Source organism: Brachyistius frenatus, unplaced genomic scaffold (genome assembly GCF_029030835.1).
Source record: "Brachyistius frenatus isolate BFR_SWC_R1_liver_20210118 unplaced genomic scaffold, ASM2903083v1 Contig_8, whole genome shotgun sequence".
In the NCBI taxonomy this organism is placed as follows: domain Eukaryota; kingdom Metazoa; phylum Chordata; class Actinopteri; family Embiotocidae; genus Brachyistius; species Brachyistius frenatus.
This window is the reverse complement of record NW_027210607.1, coordinates 6,011,498-6,035,801: the sequence shown is the minus strand read 5'-3', so window position 1 is coordinate 6,035,801 and position 24,304 is coordinate 6,011,498. Positions and strand designations below refer to the sequence as shown.

Here is a 24,304-nt window from a genome sequence, read left to right as displayed (position 1 = left end):
CACAAAGATTGTGTCACATTATTGTATTTTTTTTCAGTTGTTTATGTTCAATCAGCGTAAATACTTTTGTCCAAATTAAAGGTCGAGCTGAACGGAACGTTCGCCTTACCATATACCTTGTAGCTAGACGGAAAGCAAATGTGAACGAACCAAACATCAGAGGAGCAAATACAAACGCCTAAACGGATAATTATTTTGGCAGTTTCTGCTCTTTGTACACTTTTGACCTCTTGTGTGCGTCCACAATGTCCGACGAGGAAGAGGACTACATGTCTGACGCATTTCTTCGTAAAATGTAAGCGTTTTGTGGGTCTACTTTTTGTAATAAAACGGAGACGTCGACGTTGTTATATGAGGAACAATCATGTAGTTAAATTGATCTGCAGCGTCTGAATATTAACAGACACAGTCAGGAAAGTGTCAGCTATATAGAAATATACATAGTGATAGTTACTGCTTTCAGAATCACTATCATAGTTGGTTGTTTTTTGTATTTATCCTGGTAACTTATTGTGTGTTGTTCTCGTCTGTTAGTCCAGATGTGAAACCAGGTGTCAGCATGGTGAGGCGAGTCAAAGAAGCCATGAAAAAGGAGACACAGCAGAAAGAGAAGAACATTCAGAACCGTCAGAAGACCTACAAGGAGCAGGAGAAGGAAAGCCGAGAGGCAGCTTTGCACAGCTCCATCGGCAACCACAACAAGGGATTTGCACTTCTGCAGAAAATGGGTTATAAAACCGGTCAAGGCCTCGGGAAGCAGGGTACGTTTGTTCTTCACTAAATAACGTAATGCTCAGGTTTGCATTTATTAAGAGTGCTAATTTGAATTTGTTTTAAATCTTCAGGAGCAGGGAGGGTTGATCCAATCCCTCTAAATATCAAAACAGGTGGGCAATACACTGGTTTATTTATTTTTTTTACAAAATTCAAAGCATATTTAAGTGACGGCGGTTGAGATCCTGCGGATGGATTACACTGTTTTTGTCTCTAATTAATCAGACAGGGGAGGCATTGGACTCGAAGAGGTGAAGAAAAGAAAAGCTGAGGAGGAACTTGAACATTATCGGCAGAAAGTACGAGCCAAACAACAGAATGAGACCAAATCTCTGGAGGATTTTAGGTGAAGTTTGTAGCTGCCTTTGAAATGCACAAGGCCTCTAAATATTGTCCCCTCATATAATACAGATGTTACGTCGTCCCTGTATGTGATCCTCTACTTTTTCATTTCAGGTCAAGAGTAAGGACGGAGAGGGAGGAGCGAAAGATCGAAGGCGACCTCAGGAGTAGTCAGCGGTCTTGTGAGCAGCTTGACAGTCAGAAGGTTGGAAGACTTATGACGCACATCAAAGAACTAATGCCGTTTCCACAGATCTGTAATCAGTCTCACCGCCGTGAGAAGAGAATAAAACCACACAGAGAAAACTTTGCATCCCATGTTTTTACTGTTCCCTCTACATCAGTAAAGAAACAGTCATTTTCTGTGTGACAATCCTTCAGCTGAGGTGTCTTTTCTTTTCAGGGTATAACTGTCCCAAGAGAAGACTGGTACTGGCCTAAAGCAGGCGCTGATGACGAGGAAGATGATCCTAAGGAGGAAGAGGAGGAAGAGGAAGAGGAGGAGGAAGAGGAGGAGAAGGAGGAAGAGGAGGAGATTATTGAACTAACAGTCAGTATTCAGTTTATCTTTCTATCTTCAGTTTATTTGGGGATATAATGTGCAGCCCTAATTCATGAACAATTAAATTAACTTAAGGAATGTTATATGTCATTTGCCGTGTAAACAGTTCTTTTTTTTTGGTATATGCCGCAATAAATACATCTCAAAGGATTCCATGCTGATTAATCCAATATTGATTATGTGCTTCTTCTCTTTCATAGTCCTTTGATAAACTGCAAATTTTGACATCCTATTTGAGAGGAATCCATTTTTACTGCATTTGGTGCGGGACCACCTACAATGGTAAGAGTGATGACGACATGCCTGTAGTTTTATCTTTTTTTTATTGCCTTCGCTGACACGTTTCTTTTTTTTTTTTTACAGATGAAGAGGACTTGTGCTCGAACTGTCCCGGGGACACAGCAGCAGACCACGAATGAACATGGTTTTAAAAAAATACAATGAGCAGCAGGTCAGAGGGGAAAAATCAGCTACAAATTGTTTATCCTGGAAATATTATGTGAGTGAGTGCATAAAAACTTTTAGGCTCATCACACTTTGCTATTATAAGCAGACAAGGCAATAAAGTGATCTGAATCAAATCATTTTTGATCATCCTATTTGAATCTGCTGTCCACTGCTTGTTTGTTTGTGGATTGCGGTCTTGATGTTTTCTTTACATATAAAAATTTGGGAAACTTGGATACGTTTTAATATTTATGTTTTGAAAAGCTGTACAAAAGTTGTAATATGTTTCAATAGAAGTTGCATACTTGTGTTTTCATTAAATGTTGGAAAAATTCTACCTTTTCACCTTCATTTTATTTCGTTCTATCAACCTAAAATAGAATAATTAGGGCCAGAGCACCGATGATGTGAAAGCCCTATTGTTCTTCAATGAATTATTATTCTGCGTTATTATTATTCTCCGTAAACAACTGCATTTTTTTAGGCTTTATCATATTCAAAAGCTCAAAAACAAATTTGCATTTTTTTTTTTTTTTTTTTTAGTGGGCGTGGCCAAATGGCTCGCCAGCACCCCCTAAACAGATGCTGGAGTGGCTTCATTTACTTACATGCACAAAACTCGGTCGACGTGTATCACACTGTACAAAAAAAATAACATTGCATCATTACGTCAACTCAACAGGAAGTCCGCCATTTTGAATTTAGTCACCATTTTTGGCGATTCTCACATGTTGTACTTTAACGAACTCCTTCAGATCTTGAGATCCGACCCGCTGGATCCTCGACGTGCAGCTGCGAGGGTCCGCGTACCACTGCTTGCAGTTTTAATTTACTTTGGGTTTGAGTTACTTGAAAAGTTGTTATTATACTTTCTGTTGCAATTTGCCTTTGCGTGTATGGGGCTTTCAGTTGTACAGTTATACGGATCTTGCAATAATTATTATTATTATTGTTCATGTTTTTGTTTTTTTAATCAGAAATCAGATATTCGGGATATTGATTGATGATAACATTGCTTTCTGAACGGGACCTTTCTTTGACTGCGCACATTAGATAACACCTCAATCTGAGCTTTTTTTAATTTCAAGATTATTTTTTTTTACAACCCATCTAAGATAAAAGGACGTCTGCAACTTGTTGGCAGTGCTGAAAGTAACTGAGCACATCTACTCAAGTACTATACTTAAGTCCAATGTTTAGGTACTTGTACTCTCCACTGATGCTACTTTATACTTCAACTCCACCACATGTGGGAAATATTAGACTTTATACTCCACTACAATTATTTGACTGCTTTAGTTACTTTAAAATGAAGATTTGACACAAAGGAAAATTTTACAAGCTATTAAAATTCAAAACATCATCAACGATTAAACCAAAGTTTTCCAACCTTTTTGTTTCCCTGGCGTCTTACAAGCACTGTGCAGTTGAGGACACATTTCAGCTTTACCTCAGAGGGAATTGTTTTCCCTCTGAGCCTCTCATGATTTCATTCCAATAGATGTTGAAGTGATCCGATATCTCACCAAAAAGTAAAGATCAGAGAAACAGTGCAAACACTGAAAAGTGAACTTTGTTTTTTCCTTTCCCAGTAATTATCTGATGACCTATCAGATTTATCTGCTGTCCCTGGATATAAAACTGGATATAAAGAAATTCAAACTAGCTCCACCTGCAGCAGCTACAGCAGTAACATGCTGCGGACACACTGATGCTTCACCATTACTATTTCTGATGATGTCATATATAATCAAATCAGTCAGAGGGACCAAACCAGAATTTTTACTTTGATACCTCAGCTACATTTTGCTGCTCATATTTCTGTACTTTTGCTTAAATAAGATTTTTTTTTTCATGCAGGACTTTTGCTTGTCATGGAGTATATATTTTTTATATTACTATATCGGTATGTAAGTACGGATATGAATACCTCTTCTACCACTGCTTGCTGGACAGTAAAGCTCCTCAACAATTATTTAGGCATTAACAACTACAGTTCCCATGAGCCGGCGCTGCGGGAGCGGCAGGAAGACTTCCTCTGAGTGGGACCTGTTTATGTTAAAGTGAGTATCAGGTCGGCATATATTTAAAGGAAGTTACAAAACTTCAAAGCACACGTTAGTTAAAACATAAATAGAAATGGAAATGGTTTTCCATACAGGCAAGCTATGGCGTTAGCTTCTTCTTAGTTTATGTTTGAGAAGGCTTTTTCAGATTTTTATTTTTTTAATAGTGAAGACTTTATTAAACACAACAGTGCTAGAAAATCCAGACAACATTTGAATGTACCATGTGACGTTTACTGAGAAAACGAAACTTGCGCTGACATGGACGTGGAATTCAAATGAAAACGTAAAAAGATGTTTGATTGTGTGTTTTTTTGTCCTGTTCTCTAATGTCATTTGAAGAGGTACTAAGACTGCTATATGATTTAAAATGGATACGGAAAACTACGTCGCTAAACTGAACGAGTACTCGCAGCGGAACCGCTCGGTGCTGAGCTATGAGGACGTCGGGTCTGCTGGTCCAGATCACATTAAAACGTGAGTTGAACTGGTCCGATCTGAGACCTGCAAAGTCATGTTCACCTGTCAAGACATTTGGGACTGTAGAGGGACAGTCTTTTTGAATGGGAGGGTTAAAACACATCACATGGATGGCAGCATCCACATTTAGAAGTTGCAGACGATGATCTGCCAAACTGCTCACGTTTCTCCACAGTAGGTGGATCCTGCATGTTACTTTAGGTCATTCACTGCCCCCTATGATGTTGATTTGCGTTCAGTATGTTTTTGTTTTTTTTGTTTACACAAATCAACGACATGCAACATTAAGGTTAGATTGTATCCTTCAACTTTGAATTGAAATATTATGTATTGGTTTCTGTGGTGAAAAAAAATCAGTAGGATGTTAAAAAATAAGGCCTGATGTGAACTACTTTTAACACCTATTAACAGGAATACACGTATCACACAGCATTATTCACATGTAATCAAATACATGACTTTGTACTTGCATTCGTCTCTCTAGGGATCCAACACTATGTTAATGAAGTGTGCAGATTCACGTCTTTGTTATAGAACCACAACAACTTGCATGTTAAATCATTCCTATCAATTAATCTGCAGGTTTACACTACGAGCTGTCTTAAATGGGAAAGTCTACCCTGATGGGGTGGGGAAGAACAAGAAGGAGGCCAAACAGAACGCAGCCAAAAGTGCCTGGGAAGGCTTGATGGAGGAAACAGCTGATGCTGTATGAGTATTACACCACTTTATTTACTTACTGTATGTGTGGATATTTTATTTGATGTACTGTTATTTTTGTTGTTTTTCTCAACAGACTGAAAATACAGCCCAAGCTTCTACTGCACCAGCTCGTCAGACAGGTATCACTGATATCAACTTTATATGTTGGCTCAATGAATATGGTCATAAGAACAAGTTGATGATAAGGCATGTGGAGACAACCAGACTGGGGAAACATGGTGCAACTCCGTAAGTTTCCACACAGTATCCACTTTCATTTGCAGTTGTGTATTCAACATTCAAAAGTACATTAAATAAAGTTTGTGTAATATTAGATGCTGTAGCTTTGTGGTTGGTGATAAAGAGTATCCAGCTGTCTCTGGGAAAACAAGGAAGGAAGCTAAGGAGGAAGCAGCCAAGCTGGTGTATCATGAGTTATATGGCAGTAAAACTACAGAGGTGAGTAGTGATACACACCAGTCTATCCTGACTTAGCTGGAGACCCAGAAGATATCAGAAATTCTAGGAAGAAATTGAAATGCTCGTAATTAATTGTACTGATGATGTCACTTTTTTTTGTTGTTTTCCAAGACTAGTGATGAAAAACACAGTGGCACATCAAGTAAACAAAATGTGGGATCGAATCAAAATATGACAGACATCTGGTGAGCACAAACATTAGCAAAACGTTGTTTAATTTAGATTCTTCATGACTGAAAAAAAAATGTGTAAACTAATGTTAAGTTTTCACTCTGTTTGGCTGTTAAATGTTTACTTTCATACATATTTTGTCTTTGTTGTTGCAGTGATCAGACAAAGAACTTGACTGTGAGGACTGAAGACATGTTGGCTCAAGGGTCAAATTTCATAGGACTTGTCAACCACTACTGTCAGAAAACCAACCGCTCTAATGCATTTATTGAAGAGAGGAGATCTGGCCCATCTCATAACCCTGAGTGAGAATGACTGAACCTCTGTAACCTGAATAGACATTAAATACACCGTATGGAAACTCTTGGTAGTTATGAGAGCATAATCTTGTTTCTTCTCTGCCTAATGCAGATTTTTCTACAAATTAGTAATCAACAACAAGGAATACCCTGTTGGTGAAGGAAAGAGTATCAAGGAAGCCAAACAAAATGCAGCCCAGCTGACCTGGTCTGCTCTTCAGGAACAGTCGGACTGGGACAGCAAGGTATTTCGTAGTTTCTGTTGTTTTGATGTTTAATATGTCTACCATCTAGTGGATTGTTAAGTGAGCGAGTCCCTCTTTCTGTCATTGGACAGTATTTTGCTTGTAAAGATCATGTTGTATCGGGCCTTTTTTTGCTTCCCCATTATCCAGAGATTTGTGATTCAGCCTTTGTGATTCTGCTTCATAATTCCTTAAGTGTCTCATTTAGGGACTCCATCCTCTTCCTCACTTCTACCATGTCCAAGGTTATCATGGATGCTTTAGATCCCTTGTAACTAGAGCTGGAGCCATTTCAGATGTTTCTTCAGTATTATCTGCCAGACCTTTACTTTGCTGGTTCTGAGAAGAGTTGCATGTAAAGCGGCAAACTTTTGTGTCATTATTTCAAAGCAATATTTTCTCCCTGTTGTTCTGAAAATCTGTGACCCAAAATGTACTTTTTACAAGGTGTTGTTAGATTGGCTGAACCCCGGCTTGTCTTTTATTGCAGCCATAAGTCAACTTATTATATGTTTTTAACATTAAAAACTTGGCAAAATTTACATAAACTACATCTTGTATTTTACATTTTAAACATAGGTTAAGAAAAAAGCAATAAATATCAAAATCACCTTTTAACCCTTCGAATCCAACGGACGCAAAGTGACTCGGCATTCCCACCAATTCTTTCAACCATTTTTTACTGATCCGGTTTTGAAATGACAACAAACCTTTGCATTTTATTCTGCATAGAGCTGACGTTACATCCCACTTTGTATAAAAGAGTTAAAAAAAAAAAGGTGTTTGCAGGGCGACCTGATAGTCACATTATTAGCATGCATGTCACATGGGTACATATGCCCTTGTGAGCAGCCAGTCTCCAGTTGGGGTCCTGCCCGTCCGGACCTTTGCTAAATGTCATTGCTTTTCCTCAATCTGCACTTCCGCTTTCAAGTAAAGGCATAAAATGTCCATGACAATAATCTCTATATAGATGAATGAAAAATGTATTTTCTTTTAATAGCAATGATACAGAAATTAAGTTTGAAAGATGTGAAGGACTTCAGATATGTCTACTACTGCTACTGTTACCAGTAACATGTTACCATATAGTGGTAAGAAAGTTACAAAATTAAAGACCAGGTTGAAAAAACGTTGCTCTTTTTAAAGGGGGAATTCCTTAATCCAGTCATACAGAGGCAGCGGCAGATGTTTCACCCAACATAAAATCTCATTAAAGTAATGTTGCACCCTGTCAGAGAGCATCAGTTACTGCGATGGGTACCACCGTTTGTCACAGCCCAACCTCTTCCTTTGGTTTTCAGATAACTCTTCATTCAGCTTTGTCTGATGATGGTTCGCCAGCCAAGCTGTTCACATCACCAAGCACTCTGTGAGGCCCCGATTGAGCAGTATAACAGACCGTAAAGTATAATGTTGATAATACTCCACTAATGTGTGTCATTGTGTCTCTCAAAGGGACTCCGGTCATGCAAAGTCAGGAGGCGTGACCACAACTACAAAGGACTCGGTTGTTTTCACTAATTCATCTCACCCTACCAAGGATCAGGTCTGTTATCTCCTATAAACATTATGTATCTAATACTGCCATAGTTCATCAGTTTAAAATGCTCTGGCTTGTGTAGAAGTTTAATGTAGTTGCTCTAATTTACCTTTTAAGTGAAATCAGTTTGATTAAAGTGGCCTTAATTACTATAGTGCCAGAAGATGACATAAAACGTGATCAGATTGGTAATTCCTGAATATTACACACGTATTTGGTGGAATAAACAAGTAAGAAATAATGTTAAAAGACTAAGCGGCTGTTTTCACCTTGCATCAACATGCCTTCTGGCGAGATCGGATCACAAGTGGCCAGGTTTAAGTCGTCTGTTTCCACCTGGCATTTCATGCGTCTGTGAACAGGTTCTACGAGTTTATCGGTAATTCTTGGTAGTTAGTCTAGTTTTCAGCACACCTCTTAATCAAGTTACTTTTTTTTTGCATTGCACCTTGAGCTCCTCAGATTACTGGAAAGTAAAGGAGGTCATTTTCCTCCTTCAATTGATTTTGAATGGTTGTATGCATAAATGTAATTCTTGTTTTTCCACTTCCCATTAAAAGGTTAAAAGTCCTGATGTGAGGCCTAAAATAAGGTAAGCATCTTTTGAGATTTACAGTAAATCCACATGATAATTTAATGGATATTATTTCTCATTATAATTTTTCTTGTTAGAATTGCTGCAATATTCCCAAATGTACGCAAAAACAGCAAAGAGGTAAAGTTAGAATATATTAATAATGATAGTTTATCTTGGTGGTCCTTGTTTAATATTTTAACTTCTATATTATGACTTTCATTTAGGATTTAATGCCCGATTTCAAACGCAAGAACACAAGAAAATGTCGGAGTGAGAAAATACCAAGCCAGTTAGTAATGTCAAGGTATGGAAAGTTAAAACATTAGATTACAATATGCGTCTTGTTTGTTTACACATATACGCTGAACAAAAATATAAATACAACCCTTTTGTTTTTGTTCCCATTTTTCATTAATTGAAGTAAAAGGTCTAAGACTTCTTCTATGCCCACAAAAGGTTTGTTTCAATTCATATTAGTGAGCACCTCAACTTTGCCAAGATAATCCATCAACCCGACAGCTGTGCCACATCAACATACTGATTAACCAGCATGATTACTGCACAGATCTGCCTTGGAATGGTCACAATAAAAGGTCACTCTGAAATGTGCAGTTTTATAACACAACACAAAGGCACAGCTGTCACGAGTTTTGAGAGAGCATGCAACTAACATTATGACTGCAGGAATGTCCACCAGAGCAGTTGTCTGTGATTTGAATGTTCATTTCACAACCATAAACTATCTCCAACATCTATTTGGATAATTTGGCAGTACATGCAACCAAGGCAGACCACGTGTGACCACGCCAGCCCAGGAACATATGTTGGCTTCACCAGCAAGATAATCTGAGACCAGCCACCCAGACAGACAGCTGATGCAGCAGTTGGTTGGCACGAATGAAGAATTCCAGCTCAAACTATCAGACAGAGTCTCAGTGAAGCTTATCTGAGTGCTTATTATCGTTACCAGACATGTCACCAACTGAGCCTGTTTGGGATGCTCTGCAACCGCGTAAAAGACAGCATGTTTCAATTCCTGCTAATATCCAGCAACTTTACACAGAGGAGTGGAGGAGCACTCTACCGGCCACAATCAGAAACCTGATCAACTCTACGTGAAGAAGATGTGTAACACTGTATGAGGAAAATGGTGGTCACACCAGATACTGACTGAAAAAAATGCACATCTGTAGATATGTGTAATTGTGCCTAGTTCGGAAAGAAAAATAAGAGATAAAACTGCATTTTAGACGTGTCTTTTATTGTGTCCAAGTCGCATGCACACCTGTGCCTTTGTGCTTGTGAGGCGGTCGGAAGTGCTGCCAAAACTACAGAAACGACATAAAAGACAGCTCGCAGGAGTGAAATGAACATTCATGTACATGGTGGACATTCCTGAAGTTATCATGCAGATTGCTTGCGCTCTCAAATCTTGTGACATCTATGGCATTGTGTTGCATTACACCCGTGCAATAATCATGCTGTTAACTCAGTATGTCGATGTGCCACACTGGTCCGGTGGACATATGAACTTGACAAAGGTGAAGCGGACACTAACACAGATTTGAACAAACTAGAAATAAATCTATTGTGTTTATACAGACAGGTATATAGACAGGTTTATACCTGATGAAAAATGGGAAGGAAATCATTTTTGCCTCAACAATATTTGTGTGAATTTCAGGGGGTTCACATCAGAATTTGACTCCATAGAGCGCCTCGGTAAAGGAGCCTTTGGACGTGTTTTCAAGGCAAAACAAAAACTGCTGGAGAAATATTATGCGATAAAGATTGTTCGCTGCAGAGAGTAAGTCAAGTATTAAATAAGTTTTCTGAGCGATGTATGGTGTGTTTATAAAAGAAATGACGCATGCTATGTAAAATAAGTTGATGGTTTTATCAGCTTGAGTCCTTTTGTTGTACTTCTGTGAATCAGAAAAGCTCTTCGTGAGGTGAAGGCGTTGTCAGACCTCAACCACAGTAACATTGTTCGATACTACTACTGTTGGATTGAGGATTCAGGATACCAGTCGGAGAGCATAGACGACAGCTGCAGCACTTCGCAGTAGGTCCCATACACTTATTAAAACCAATTGTGCAATTTTCTTATTTTCTAAACACAAAGGTTATTTCAGCATTGGTCTGTTCTTTCTGTTCAAGGTCTTCCAGTGATTCATCTGTAAAGTACCTCTATATTCAGATGGAGTTATGTGACACAAAAACACTGAGAGTGTGGATAGACGAGAAGAACACCCAGAACGTGAGGAAATCTCTGCAAGACTCCAAGAGAAGAGAAGGAAGTCTGATCATCATGCAGCAAATAGTCAGCGGAGTAGAGTACATTCACTCCAAGAAGTTGATCCACAGGGACCTGAAGGTGAGACAAAGTGGGTAAAATCATTGATTAAATCAAATCAGTCATGAAACCACATGTTTCTTTCGTTCTTTCTTTCCCACGGTTAGCCTGCCAACATCATGTTTGGGCGAGATGGAAATGTGAAGATTGGAGACTTTGGTCTGGTCACAGCTGAGATTGAGGACGATGCTGAGAATGCAATCGAGAGAACTGTGTTCAAAGGAACTCCATCTTACATGGCTCCTGAGCAGGTGAGATCAGCTATACTGACATTAACTTTAGATTTTTCTGTATAGTTAAATGTTAAATGACAGCTGGCCTGTGGAGATTTTAACCACTAGTGTTGCTGTACAGCTGAAGTGTCTTCTATTAATACTGTGATCTTGTTCTATGACAGAAGAGAAGGAGTCCTTACGACCGAAAAGTTGACATATTTGCTTTGGGGCTGATATATTTTGAGCTCCTTTGGAACCTCTCTACTGACAGTGAAAGGAAAGCGGTGAGTTTTTCAAAGACAAAATCCCAAATAATATCTACTTTTTATATTTCTTCTCAATATTAACTGATTATAAATTGCTTTGAATTTATTCCCAAAACAGGTAAAGTACCATTTATCTGATTACAGACATCAAATGTTTGATCCTGACATTACCACAGCAGTGTTTTCCATTGGTTGAGATTTTAGTTTTGGTGGTGGGTAGCAGCGCACACCTCGGGGCGTATACCAACACTGATACCGTTTATTGGCACTGATACATGTTGATACTCTGATCAATACTTCTCTTCATGATTTAGTACAAAAAATACAGATATAAAATAAGGATGTGAAAAGATTCAACTATTTTTTTTTTTTTTATTACTTTTTTTGCCTGAAACAATTTTAATTGCTTCTTCAGTTTCCCGTAAGTGAGGAACCGGGATGGATATTGTTATAATTTTTATGATACAGCTGCTCTTACTTGTACCACTTATTGATTCAATACTCTAATGATACTCTAAAAAGACACCACAGCACGTACTGTATATAAATGACCACTCTTGAGTAGCAAACTGCAGCAGCATTATTTTAAACAGGACTTTTTCTTTGACAGTATTTTTTACTGTACAGCAGTTTACCTGCAGCTCCCTCATCACTAATGATCCACCGCTGCTCTGACTGATGTCAAACTGAAACTGTGAGTTTCTGACTGACAGTTCAGATGACACTATGACCTTTTCAGGCTGAAATAACTATCAGCTCGTTAATGGTTAGTTTGAATTGTTAATCCATGTTCATATTTAGTCAGTCCTGTGTGTCTGCAGGCTGCTTTCATACTGCTGCACTGACACACAAACTTTGACACAGATCTCGCACTGAGAGCGTTGTCCTCTTGTCCAGATCACCAAATATACTCAGGCGGCTGTCCATTTACCTGGGCAGCTTGCTCAAGTAAAGTTTATTTATGGAAACACTGCACAGAACAAAATGTGCATATTTCCTTTTGATTTATCATAGTAGGAAAACACAGGTTTTATTAATATCATTATCAGTGACTCCGTTTGAGTCAAGTTTCCCAGTCAGTCATTACAGTGAGCCAGCAGGCATCAGACCAGGACCCTTGGGCTCGTCAAAGGATCTGTTATGTTACAAAAGGTTTGTTGGACATCTTTTTACTTTGTATCACACCAATAAAATGTTCCTCCTCTCCCCTTTTTGCACTGCATTAATTACAGATGTGGGATGATGCCAGAAACCAGAAACTTCCTCAAAGATTTTACCATCATTTTCACCAAGAGGTACGTCAACATTCTTTCAATTTACTTGACACATGAAGCAGTATTTCCACTGGGTGACAGTCATATGTAATTTTCTCCAAAAGGCCAGAACTTCAGGCTGAGATACAACAATTCATCTGTTAAGCCTCAAAAGATCAAACTTAATGTGTTGATGTGTGCATAAAAGTGTCAAATGTGAAGCAGTACAGGTGAAGGTTTGGGGGAAAGTCAGCTGGAGGGAAATACAGTTAACTGGAAACACTTCCAACAGTCATGACTATTGTTGAGATCCAATTAACTCTTCTTTTTCCTGTTTTTTTTTGGTTGCAGGGCCAAATTATAAAGTCAATGCTGTGTGTGAACCCAGAAGACCGACCAGAAGCAAGTAAACTAAAGACGGACTTGGAAGAGATAAAATGTTCACTTACAATGCTTAAAAATATGCTGCATGACAGTCAGAGTGTCTGACAAGGAAATACTCGTACAGGCATGACTGTAAATGCAGCTTCATATTCCGTAATACATGGAGGGCTTGGATGCTAAAGGAAGTGTCTTTTTTAATTACTGCTTTCATGCACTGATATGACATAATTTATCATGGTTATGTAATGTCCGTTACTATACTGAAAGGAAAAAGACTCAGAAAGTATTTTAGAATCAGTGAATGGAACATGAATTACATTATTCATTTTTAACAAATAACCATGTTCTGTCAACTGGCATGAAATCATGCGCTGTATGAAATGTTTAAATGTGCTTCTACACTTTTTTTGTAATGAAAGGCTGAACTGGAAGATAAAAAAAATTGGAAACAAGGGTTTTAAAGATCATCGTCCATACAGTTTCTATACGTTACGCACTGTTGTACTTTTGTTTACAATTTGGGGATTTTAGTGGGTGCTTTATGGTTCTTTACTAATGGCCTACTTTCTGTCTTTACATTCAGATGAGTCTGTAGGGGAATTTAATCAGCCCTCAGTTTATGTACTTGATCCAAAAAAAATTATCTTTACCAAATGCATGTAGTAAATGAAAATGGCATTGACAACCATGTTCAGATGTGAAGATTCAGCTTTTGTGATATATAGGACTTTATATACAAGTATTTCTTAGTTATTACTTTACCTCAGAGCAATGCGAGCAAACCTTTGCTTGTTTACTTTACAAAACAGTTTCCATAAAACAAAACTTAGTCTGTAATTGCCTTTGGAAGTGAAGTTTATGATTGATAAACTTCAGAGACTCAGAATAAGATTCAGGTTTAAGCTCTTAGGAAAAGCAGTGAAATCTACCTACTAAGTTTACTAGTAGTGACTCGCTTCAATAAATGCAGTTTTAAGGAATGTCAGGAGCCAGGAAGGGAACAAAATCTAATTTTGAGGAATATCAACAGGAACTATTTCAGGTCCCGCTGCTGCTCCTCCACCTCTTGTGATCGGGGATTGTTTAGCTCTAGCAGATGGACTTGGGTGTGGCTTTTAAAGAACCTGTTAATGAAAACTACACTCAGCAGGTAGATCCACTGAATGAGGTCACACAGTTCTCGAGAGGAGCTTATTTGTTTCCACATTTGGTGTCAAATCTACTCCTCCCAAACTTCCTCTCTGACTCATACCTTGCCTAAGTATGATGTGCAAGTTTAGACTTATCAGACTTTGGCCTCAAACACACTCGACTACGGTACAGAGAAGCAGCTGTGAAAGCACCCCACATGAACGTCTTCTGAAAATGTTGCCCACCACCCTGACACCTTCTGGGCTCCCCGCTGGACACATGGATTCATTCTGCAGAGATGATCAACAAAACAGCAATACAGTTACTGATCATGCCACGTAGGGGGCGACGCTGTCCGCCGGTTTCAGTTTCGATTATTCCACCTTTTAAGCAACTTGATACGTAGGAATCGAAACTTCCAGACTGAAGACGACGCAGTCGGAGGAGATCACGGACGTACGCGATTTTTGGGAACAGAAAAGCGATGGAGGGAGGAGTACTGTGAGCTCCGCACCGTCTTCTCTCGTTTTATTTACGATGGATATTGGAAACTACGTTGCCAAACTAAACGAGTATGCACAGAAACATCGCCTTCAGCTGCACTATGAGGATCTTGGCTCTGATGGTGATGACCATAACAAAACGTGAGTTTAACACATTTCTGGTACCTGCAGTTTTATGTGCTTTTGGACAATAATCTGTCTGGCAGCACTTTGAGGCGAGGGGCTCTTTTATAGGGTGGGATGTGATGGGTGAGGTAGGGCTTCATTATCAGTTGTACACGCAGAAAGGACATTTTAGGAAAATCTTTTTTCTGAGGTATCAGAAAAACAAATGGAACCAAAACGACGCACGTAGTCAAAAGGGCTTGTCACAACTCCGCAGGCTACTTACACAACTAATATGGCGATATGTTCATATTTCCGATTGTAGCAGAGGAAAAGGCTGGAATAACCTGCTCTAGCTCTAAATTTGCCCTTTGCTCTGTAAATTCCTAATTTGTGAATCTAATACTTTTTTTTATGATGAGGTCATTGTTTTAAAAAGCACAAATGTAGTGAACTCAAAGAAAAACAGATGCTTCAAGTTGTAAGGTACCCGCTGGACCGGGATTGGCCTTGAAACCAGTGGTAAAGTCATAAATCATATTGACGCCTTAAACTCAGATTTTAGGTGAGAGCTCAGAGAAACTTTCCACTTTTACCTGGTTAAGCAGAAAAGTTTTTCAGTGTTAAACATTGAACACAACATTCTGCAGTTTCAGCCTGTAAATACAAACACAGCTGAACAAGGTATAAGTGTTAGAATTTCCTGGAGCCTCAAAGTAGTCAGCAGAAATGATGAGTTCAAATATTGCCTCCCAGAGTCTGAAAATGGTAGTGTACAAATACATGTCATTTATTGTTACTCAACTAGTTCCTCTCAGGTCGACTCATGCAACAAAACTCTTACAATGACTCTACAGATTCACCCTGAGGGTGGTCCTGGGTGGTAATGATTATCCCCAAGGTGTGGGAAAGTCCAAGAAGGATGCCAAGCAGAATGCAGCTAAAAACGCCCTGAGTTACTTGATTGGAGGTGAACATCAAGACTCAGCTGACTCAGTAAGATCATTGTTCCTCTTTGCTTAACTAAAGCATATAGGAGATAGATAAAACACCAATCCATGGCACACACCTTCTTGATGTATATGTTATTATCTTAACAGACAGAACATGCAGGAGCTTCTGCTGCACCAGTTCACCAGGCGAGTATCAACTACATATGTTGGCTCAATCAACATGGTCAGAAGAATAGGGTGGAAATAACGTATGTGGAGACAACAAGGCCTGGACCAATTAATGCCGTCCCGTAAGCCTCCTTACTGCATCCTAATTATTAGCCACTGGATTTTGTCACCATTGAAAAATGCAATAAATAAAAGATTTTGATTTCAGATTCTGTAGCGTCAAAGTTGGTGATAAAGAGTATCCAGCAGTCTCGGGGAAAACAAAGAGGGAAGCTAAGGAGAATGCAGCCAAGCTGGTGCATGAGGAGATCTATGGGAGTAAAACTACAGAGGTGAGTAGTGATACACACCAGTTTGTTTCTTGATCATAGGCCTAAAACACAATCAACAGGCCACAATCCCGTGTCAACCATCTTAAAATTGTACTTTTATATTTTTAAGACTGATGATGAGAATTACAACGATGCGTCCGCTCAACACAATGAGGACATTAACCAAAATGTTGTAGATTTCTGGTGAGTAAAATCACAGTGGCAATGAATTGTTTAATTTTGGCATCTTCATCAGTGTAAAATGTTGTTTGTAACAGTAATGAGACAAGCAGCCTGAGTGTGAAAGACCACAGCTTTGAAGAAACAAATTACAAAGGACTTGTCAACCATTACTGTCAGAAAACAAATCGTTCTCATAAATATATTGAAGAGAGGAGATGTGGCCCACCTCATAGCCTCAAGTGAGTATGACTGAACCTCTTCAACCTGAATACACAATACAGCCGTGCTATGCTAACTCTTGATTGATGTTCAAAAATATGGGACTGGTAATATAATAAGCTAAACCATTTCCACTTTTTCACAACACAGATTTTTCTACAAATTAGTAATCAACAACAAGGAATACCCTGAGGGTGAAGGAAACAGTATCAAGGAAGCCCAACAAAATGCAGCCCAGCTGGCCTGGTCTGCTCTTCAGGAACAGTCGGACTGGGACAGTCAGGTAGTTAATGATCTGCTCCCTTTCTAGCATCAAATATAAACTGGCAGAATACTACATGGTTGGTTTCAGATCTTTGTACAGTAGGTTATAGTGGATTTATAGTGGTGGCAGCCAATCGCAAAACCAGCTTCTTTTTTTTTTATGAAATAGTTTCACTGAGGTGGAATTATGAGTAACATTATTCCAAACACCCTTTTCTGTCCACTTTAGGTGTCCTTCAAGTCAACAGAATCTGAAGATTGTGCACCATCTGTATTGTCAGCAACTACACAGTAAGGCACTTACTCACATTAGCTGGACAGCAGATTGTAGAGTTTATTATTATAACTCTATAATAATATTATCACTACTTCGCAATGAGGAAGCGATACTTATTTCTGTTGTTATCTTTTTCTAGGGACTCCAATGCAGCATCATCACAAAACATGCCAAGCAGCACAAGTGACTCAATAGTATTTGCTGATTCATCAAACTCTTCCCAGGCCCAGGTCTGTTAAAAGCACACATTTGTAGTCGATAAAGCAATAATCTGACTGTAAGTCACATTGTAAGACAAAAGAAAGGTAAATTTGTGTCTGCGTTGATCAGACAGGCTTTCTGTCTGCAGTTAGTCCCGTGTGTAAGTGTCTGAGCACAGTCACCACAAAATGCTTTTATTTTGAAAAACTATCATTATAATATTTTCAAGCCGGGCAGTGCTTTAGCTTCTCTGCTCTGCAGCCAGTGTGTCTAAAAGGCTGTAATGATACTGACTCACACTAATGGTGACAGGAGCATGTCTGTGATTTACTTTAATGAAAAATATTGATGGTTCCACTAAATCATGAATTATTGCCTGAAATCTAATAGGGTACATCATTTGGTCAGATCGAAACATACTGTTTACATTGTAGCAACCAAACACTTTTTTGTGTGTTTCAGGTGTCCCTCGGGTCAACCGAGTCTGAAAATAATCCATCAACCAACTTCTCCAAATCAGTGTCATCGTAGGTCTCTTTAATGACACGAGTACTAAACCAGTGTTTAAAAGTGTAAAGTATTACTATGAACATTGTAGGCCACTAATGTCTCTCATTGTTTTCTCGAAGACGGTCTTTTGAGTCATCACCGCAGAGCATGGCAACAGATTCATCAAACTCCTCCAATGATCAGGTTCGTTATTTCTCATATAATTATCTAAAAATGTGATACTTAGAGGAGCAGTGTGCAGGATTTTGTGGCATCTTAAGTTGCAGGTTGCAACCAGCTTCCTTCACCCTTCTGCTTCCAAGCATGAAGGAGAACCCTTCAGTTAATGTAAAAATACAAAAGGTACTGCAGAGGCATAGTTTGGTTTGTCTGTCCTGGGCTACTGTAGAAAGCAACGTGCACCATGTCAGGCTCCATGGATGTGAACCTGCTCCTGTAGATATGAAAGGTTTTTTCTTAGGTAATAAAGACGCAGCTCAAATTCTTAGTGATTATAAACTAATAAAAACATAATAATTAACATTATTTTACATTTCTGCCAATCGATCCCTGAAACCCTACACACTGATCTTTTAAAATAAAGGTTCATCCCTGTACAATCTGTATAACAATAGTAACATAATAAAAGTTTATAAGTTTTTCTAGTGAAGAAAAATAGAGATCTTCAAGTTGCTGTACAGCCAACACTAATGATCCTTGTGATCGCACCTCATTCATTGAGAGATGCTGCTTTCAAAGACTGAAGCTGTAGCAACATAGAAGAGCTTCAGACTACAACCCATTTGAATGATTCTCATTTACTGAGTTGTGGCTGTTCGACTGTTAAAATCCTTATATTTTATTCCCTTAGAATGCTGTCAAAAACAATACATCAACCCAATTAAGGTATGAAGCATGTAATTGTACAATCATGTACTATACACTGCATTTCACCGACATGCCTAAACAGTTTTGTGAATGTCTGCAGATTTACATCGGAATTTGATTCCATAAAGCGTCTTGGCAAAGGAGGTTTTGGTCGTGTCTATGAAGCAAGAGATCGACTGTTGGACAAGTTTCATGCTGTAAAGATTGTCAGCTATAATAAGTAAGTGAAGTATATAGTTCTATTTAGTCTGCAAGCACATTCACATTTCAGTAACAGATTCATCACAGGATAGCTTGATAGTTTATTTCAACAATTTCCATGTCATTGTTTGATCAGAAAAGCTCTGCGAGAGGTGACGGTATTATCAGACCTCCAAAACAGAAACATCATTAGGTACTACAGTTGTTGGGTGGATTTGGAATACGAAGACGACCAGACAGATAGCAGCTCCACTGATTTTGAGTAAGTCTCGTCCTCTCATAAAATGTTGTATACTTATTTACTAAAAATGAAGGTGTGCCATGTTGCTATTTTCTTTTCTCTTTCTTGTCTTAGATCTAACAGTGATTCATCTAAAGAGTACCTCTATATTAAGATGGAATTATGTCAAGACAAAACCCTTAAAGACTGGATCCAGGTTGAGAACGAGAAATCTCCTCAAGACTCCAAGAGAAGAGGAGAAAGTCTGCGCATTGTTCAACAAATAGTCAGTGGAGTTGAGTACATTCACTCCAAAAACCTCATCCATAGAGACCTTAAGGTGAGTCTTGGGCTGTTACTTGTAATACATTTGTTTATGTGTTACGGCGTTTGGCCACTGAAATATGTTGACAACTATTGTCATCAAAATCTGTCGGCTTTACTGAGGTTGCCACTTCCAACCTCAGTGAATTCAACCACTACTGCGGGGACAGCAATGACTAGTGGTTGCAGTAGTGGTTGAATTCACTGAGGTTGGAAGTGGCAACCTCAGTAAAGCCGACAGATTTTGATGACAATAGTTGTCAACATATTTCACTCTGGCAACAAAGGGATGGCCGGGACGATCAACTTTACCATCTTTAATTCAAATCTCTGAGATCACTGATAATTTATTTAATTCTTTATGAATTAAAATAGTAACAACTTAAGCCTGTTATTTGGTCATTTATTGATTTAAAGCTAATAAAACAGCTGCTGCAGAAGGCTTGCACATTTTTTCCAACAACTACTAAGTTAACCAGATCACTTATTGGAGCTTGACATTAATTTGTTTTAATTGCCGCTTTTGCTTTCCAATGTTTAGCCTGCCAACATCATGTTTGGACATGATGAAGAAGTAAAGATTGGGGACTTCGGTCTGGTCACTGCTGAGACCTGTGACAATGACCAAAACCTGATGGAGAGAACCAAACGAACAGGAACCAAATCCTACATGGCCCCTGAACAAGTGAGACGTTCTTCGCTGTGTTAGGGTTAGAAAGCTCACTATTTTTGAGTGCATAAGTATAGAAACATGCAGTGCTCTATAAGTACAACGAAGATGGACTCAAAACAGACAGTGTGAAAGATGGACATTTTCACCCTCAAACGTTGCCATAATGGCTACGTAGCGTAAAGGGAGGGAACCACCGTCCCAAAGGTATTTTTTAGCAGTGGTGTCTGAGGAAGCTGCTGCTTTTGCTGAACACTGCTAAGTGTTTATTTTTCACTTAGTTCCTATACTGCTGTTCAATAGAAGCCATCAGTATGTTCATTGTATGCCTTAAACCAAAGACACAAAATGCTGGCTGATGCATTCGGATGCTATGGTTTTTTCCAGTAAGTGAAGAACGGCCATTTGTGAGAGAAGGCTACTGTATGTGAATGTAATGAGGGAAGTGGCCCATTTGGCACACAGCATGGCATTAGATTCCTCTTTATTATTGTGTCAAGTGCATCTATTTCTTTATATTTTTACAAGCTCAGCTAAACGTTCTATTTACTACTCCTTGTACAACTACTACATGTGCCCACCATACCACTTCTCCTAGGTTTCCTGAAACCGTCCAGTATCCAACACTCTCCTCTGCTGCTTTGCCGGTCATAAATTCTCTTATTAACTTTTTTCCCTTCTCCATTAACCTCGTCATTTCAGTGGTGGTTGCATTGTTTACAGCTTTCCGGGCTGTAGATTTAAATTTCACAAATCTTACCTCATATGTAAGCAGGGACACGCACTTTACTTTTTTTTTTTAAACTTAAAATTGTTTTAATTACAGAAGAGTGAGAAGACCTATAACCAGGAAGTGGACATGTTTGCTTTGGGGTTGATATTCTTCGAGCTCCTTTGGAAACTCTCTACTGGCACTGAAAGAGCACACGTGAGTTTCATAAACAAAAGTTAACACTGTGTTACTAGTAAAGTTTCTGAAAATTACTTGCCATGACAATGACACCATATTACGTAGGTCTAAGTTTATTTTATACAAATTAGAGTGCAGGTAGTAACGAGACGCAAGATGTTGATTTCTTGATACGACAGAACATCTTTTAACTCGTCTTAAATCTTTTTTGTATTTATTTGTAATATTACACTGAGCGTAGTTTGGATGATTAGTTTATTACAGACAAGCTAACATGTTTTTGTGTCCTTTTATCACTGCATGAATACCAGATTTGGAACGGCATCAGAAGCCAGAAGTTTCCCGACAGCTTTTCACAGACTTTTCACCGAGAGGTAATTACCACATTCTTACTATACTAATTAATTTAATTGAAACATGGAACAATATTTTGCACAGGATAGCACTTTGTCATGACGGTCTCCATAAGAGCAGTATTGGGGTTCATATACAGCGATTTGGTCAGTTTAAAAAGATTTTCATTGAATGGTCAATTATCTGAACAAATGTTGCATTTCTTATAGTTTGTGCAGAGATTTTGAATCGATTTGTTGTGGTTTTATTTGTTTGTTTTTTCGCAGTACCTGATAATCAAGTCATTGCTGTGCGAGAATCCAAAAGAACGACATGGAGCAAGTGCACTGAAGGCAGAGCTGGAGAAGTACACGCAGACATTCATCGCATCAAAACAAATGCGCCAGGAAAATCGAACCGTCTGATTTTCACAAGAAAGAGCTCATGAACAGTCATAGAAGCAGAAGATTCTGTCTTCTGATTACTGTGATTTAATGACATGAGTTTAATATAGTCTTATATCGGAAAGTACAACCCTGTATTTAATGGACTGTCACATGAGAATAGGGAATTACACATGAAATCAAACTCTATCATGATTTTAAAAAGTAATTTTTACATGACTTCACTTTGCTCTGCAGCTAATGCTCTCAATAATCATGTAATTTCAACTCCGGACATTTTATTCTGAACTGAGAATGCCTAAACGTAGTTTAAGTGATGTTATGTTACAGCCTTTGCTTTTTACTGACTGTGTTGTGTTGGAAATGGGGCATATTGGTCATTTATTCATAGCTTTTACCTTGCAGCATGCAACTGAGATTATAAGAGTCTAAGTGAAGAGGAACCGAGCACATTTAGCATAATACAGGAAGTGTATCTCTTTATTTAGATTGTTGCTTCATCCCTGATGTTGAAGAAAGAGGAGGGAGCAGTTGATAATGAATAGACATATTTTTTTAATGTAAGATAAAACAAAGTATCATGAGATGTCATCGCAGCTTATATCGCGACAATTACATGTTGAATGCCAGTGATAAAAAGCCAACTATACGGGGACAATATCAGGAATGATTTCCCCCCGGAGAGAAACAATATGTGCACTTCTATTTTCATTTTAACTGCAATATGAATCAGATACATCCAACAATGGAAGAAGGGCCATAAATAGTGTGTTGGGTTTATGCTGTGTACAGTGTGTAAACCAGACGAATAAACATGTTGTTCTAATGTAACAAACAGAATAAAAAGAAACTGGACCAAATTGTTGATGGATGCTCAGTGATGGTTCTCTGTATTAGCTGGCTAATGATGCCAAGTTCCAGCTCACAGAGGAATTAAAGGGAATAAAATGGCAGATATACTTCCAAAAGAGGTCTTGGAACAGGAAGTTCATTCACCAAAGCAGGAAAAAAGGAAATAATCAGAAGCAACATCATGAGAGGCAATATAACTGTGATAAGGCCAAAACGGAGACATATTTATGCAATACAATATAATGTAAAGAACTGGAAGAAACACCGAAGAGGAAAACATAATAATAATGTTTAGATTGGGACAAGACTAAATAACAGGCTGAGGAATCATGCTTTATGTCAGTGTTTATGATGCAGCATCAGAGGAGTTAGACTAATTTCAGTTTCAAATACATAATCAATAATGGAGTAGAGCAGACCTGGGCATTGTACGGCCCCCGGGCCACATCCGGCCCTTTGGCTGTCCCTGACCGGCCCACGTGAGGTCAATGGTAAATTAGGAATCAAACGTAAATAAGTGTACATCATGAGAGCCCTTATCCGCCCCTCCCACTCTGTGAATCACGCACTCACCTGCCGGAGACCAGGTGAGACAGCTGAGGCTGGTGCATGAGGCAGACAAGATTTGGAGCAAAGTACGACATTTTGAGATTCCCAAGAGATATCGAGTGTTGTTAACCAAGTTGTGTCCGAGAACTGTGTGTAATTTACATTAAGGAACATAGCAAAGTAAAAACGAGTCAGGATAACAACGTTTTGTATGATGTGAATGAATTATGGTCATTGTTAGGAGCTGTTTAGCCTCCACCGCTGGCGGCTGATGAAGCCATGAAACTGACGGAAGCACAGTTATCGCTGCTGACCTCGCGCGAGGGAAGCACATAACAGTGTGTGTGTGTGTGTGCTGAATTTTTTTTTAAGTTACTGTATATGTTATAAAAGTATGTTGATTGCCAAGTGTATTGTTTGAAATTGAGGCTAAATGAGACCTGTCAATGGGCGGTAGGAACAAAATCCGAGGAACTTAAAGGATCCAATTTTATTTGCACTTTGTTTTCTGAGATCTCAGAGTTTTTTTGGGATTCAAACAAACACCCGAAAATACCAAACCCTTCTCTCACTGAACAAAAACTAATAACTGAAAAACAGCAAATGAGGTAATTACACTACAAACAAAATATCAGTAGCACTTATTACATTTTTCTATAAAGTTAATTTAATGCTGGCCTTTGAAATACTGCAGAAATATGCTAATTTTCAAAATCTTTTTGTGAAGGTTGATTGAATAGTGATATAATGTTGACATTTTTACAATGCTTGCACCACATTTTAATAGTCCAATTATAACATCTACTACTACCAGTAGCAGCTAATAAAAACCATACAATTTACTGCTTTTTATAGAGATCAAATTAATATTGAGCAGAATTGAGTTCAGCCTATTGGTCCGGCCCTCCACAGCAGTCCCAGTTTCTCATGAGGCCCCTTGGGAAAGTTAATCGCCCACCCCTGGAGTAGAGGGCTGTAACCGTGCAC

The 24,304-nt window shown here is 38.7% G+C and overlaps 2 protein-coding genes across 2 annotated transcripts; both read left to right on the top strand.

Annotated features, from left to right (window-relative positions):
* Positions 1–138: 138 nt before the first annotated feature.
* gpatch11 (G patch domain containing 11) lies at positions 139–2,480 on the top strand. The gene is made up of 8 exons (XM_069689783.1): positions 139–295; positions 535–761; positions 846–887; positions 1,000–1,120; positions 1,231–1,321; positions 1,520–1,666; positions 1,879–1,960; positions 2,042–2,480. The coding sequence occupies exons 1-8, from the start codon at positions 246–248 to the stop codon at positions 2,095–2,097; spliced, it is 816 nt and encodes a 271-aa protein (XP_069545884.1). The 5' UTR covers positions 139–245; the 3' UTR covers positions 2,098–2,480.
* A 1,950-nt stretch (positions 2,481–4,430) lies between these two features.
* Positions 4,431–22,577, top strand: eif2ak2 (eukaryotic translation initiation factor 2-alpha kinase 2). The gene is made up of 39 exons (XM_069689806.1): positions 4,431–4,668; positions 5,254–5,380; positions 5,468–5,622; positions 5,709–5,832; positions 5,965–6,038; positions 6,180–6,329; positions 6,436–6,568; positions 7,873–7,940; positions 8,027–8,117; positions 8,672–8,703; positions 8,784–8,826; positions 8,913–8,992; positions 10,373–10,495; positions 10,625–10,753; positions 10,849–11,065; positions 11,152–11,295; positions 11,442–11,543; positions 12,758–12,820; positions 13,130–13,261; positions 14,443–14,479; positions 14,700–14,937; positions 15,759–15,897; positions 16,002–16,144; positions 16,231–16,354; positions 16,464–16,537; positions 16,612–16,755; positions 16,886–17,018; positions 17,229–17,290; positions 17,416–17,506; positions 17,940–18,004; positions 18,107–18,170; positions 18,838–18,872; positions 18,955–19,074; positions 19,192–19,317; positions 19,411–19,615; positions 20,141–20,284; positions 21,096–21,197; positions 21,491–21,553; positions 21,800–22,577. The coding sequence occupies exons 1-39, from the start codon at positions 4,562–4,564 to the stop codon at positions 21,935–21,937; spliced, it is 4,341 nt and encodes a 1,446-aa protein (XP_069545907.1). The 5' UTR covers positions 4,431–4,561; the 3' UTR covers positions 21,938–22,577.
* Positions 22,578–24,304: the final 1,727 nt, after the last annotated feature.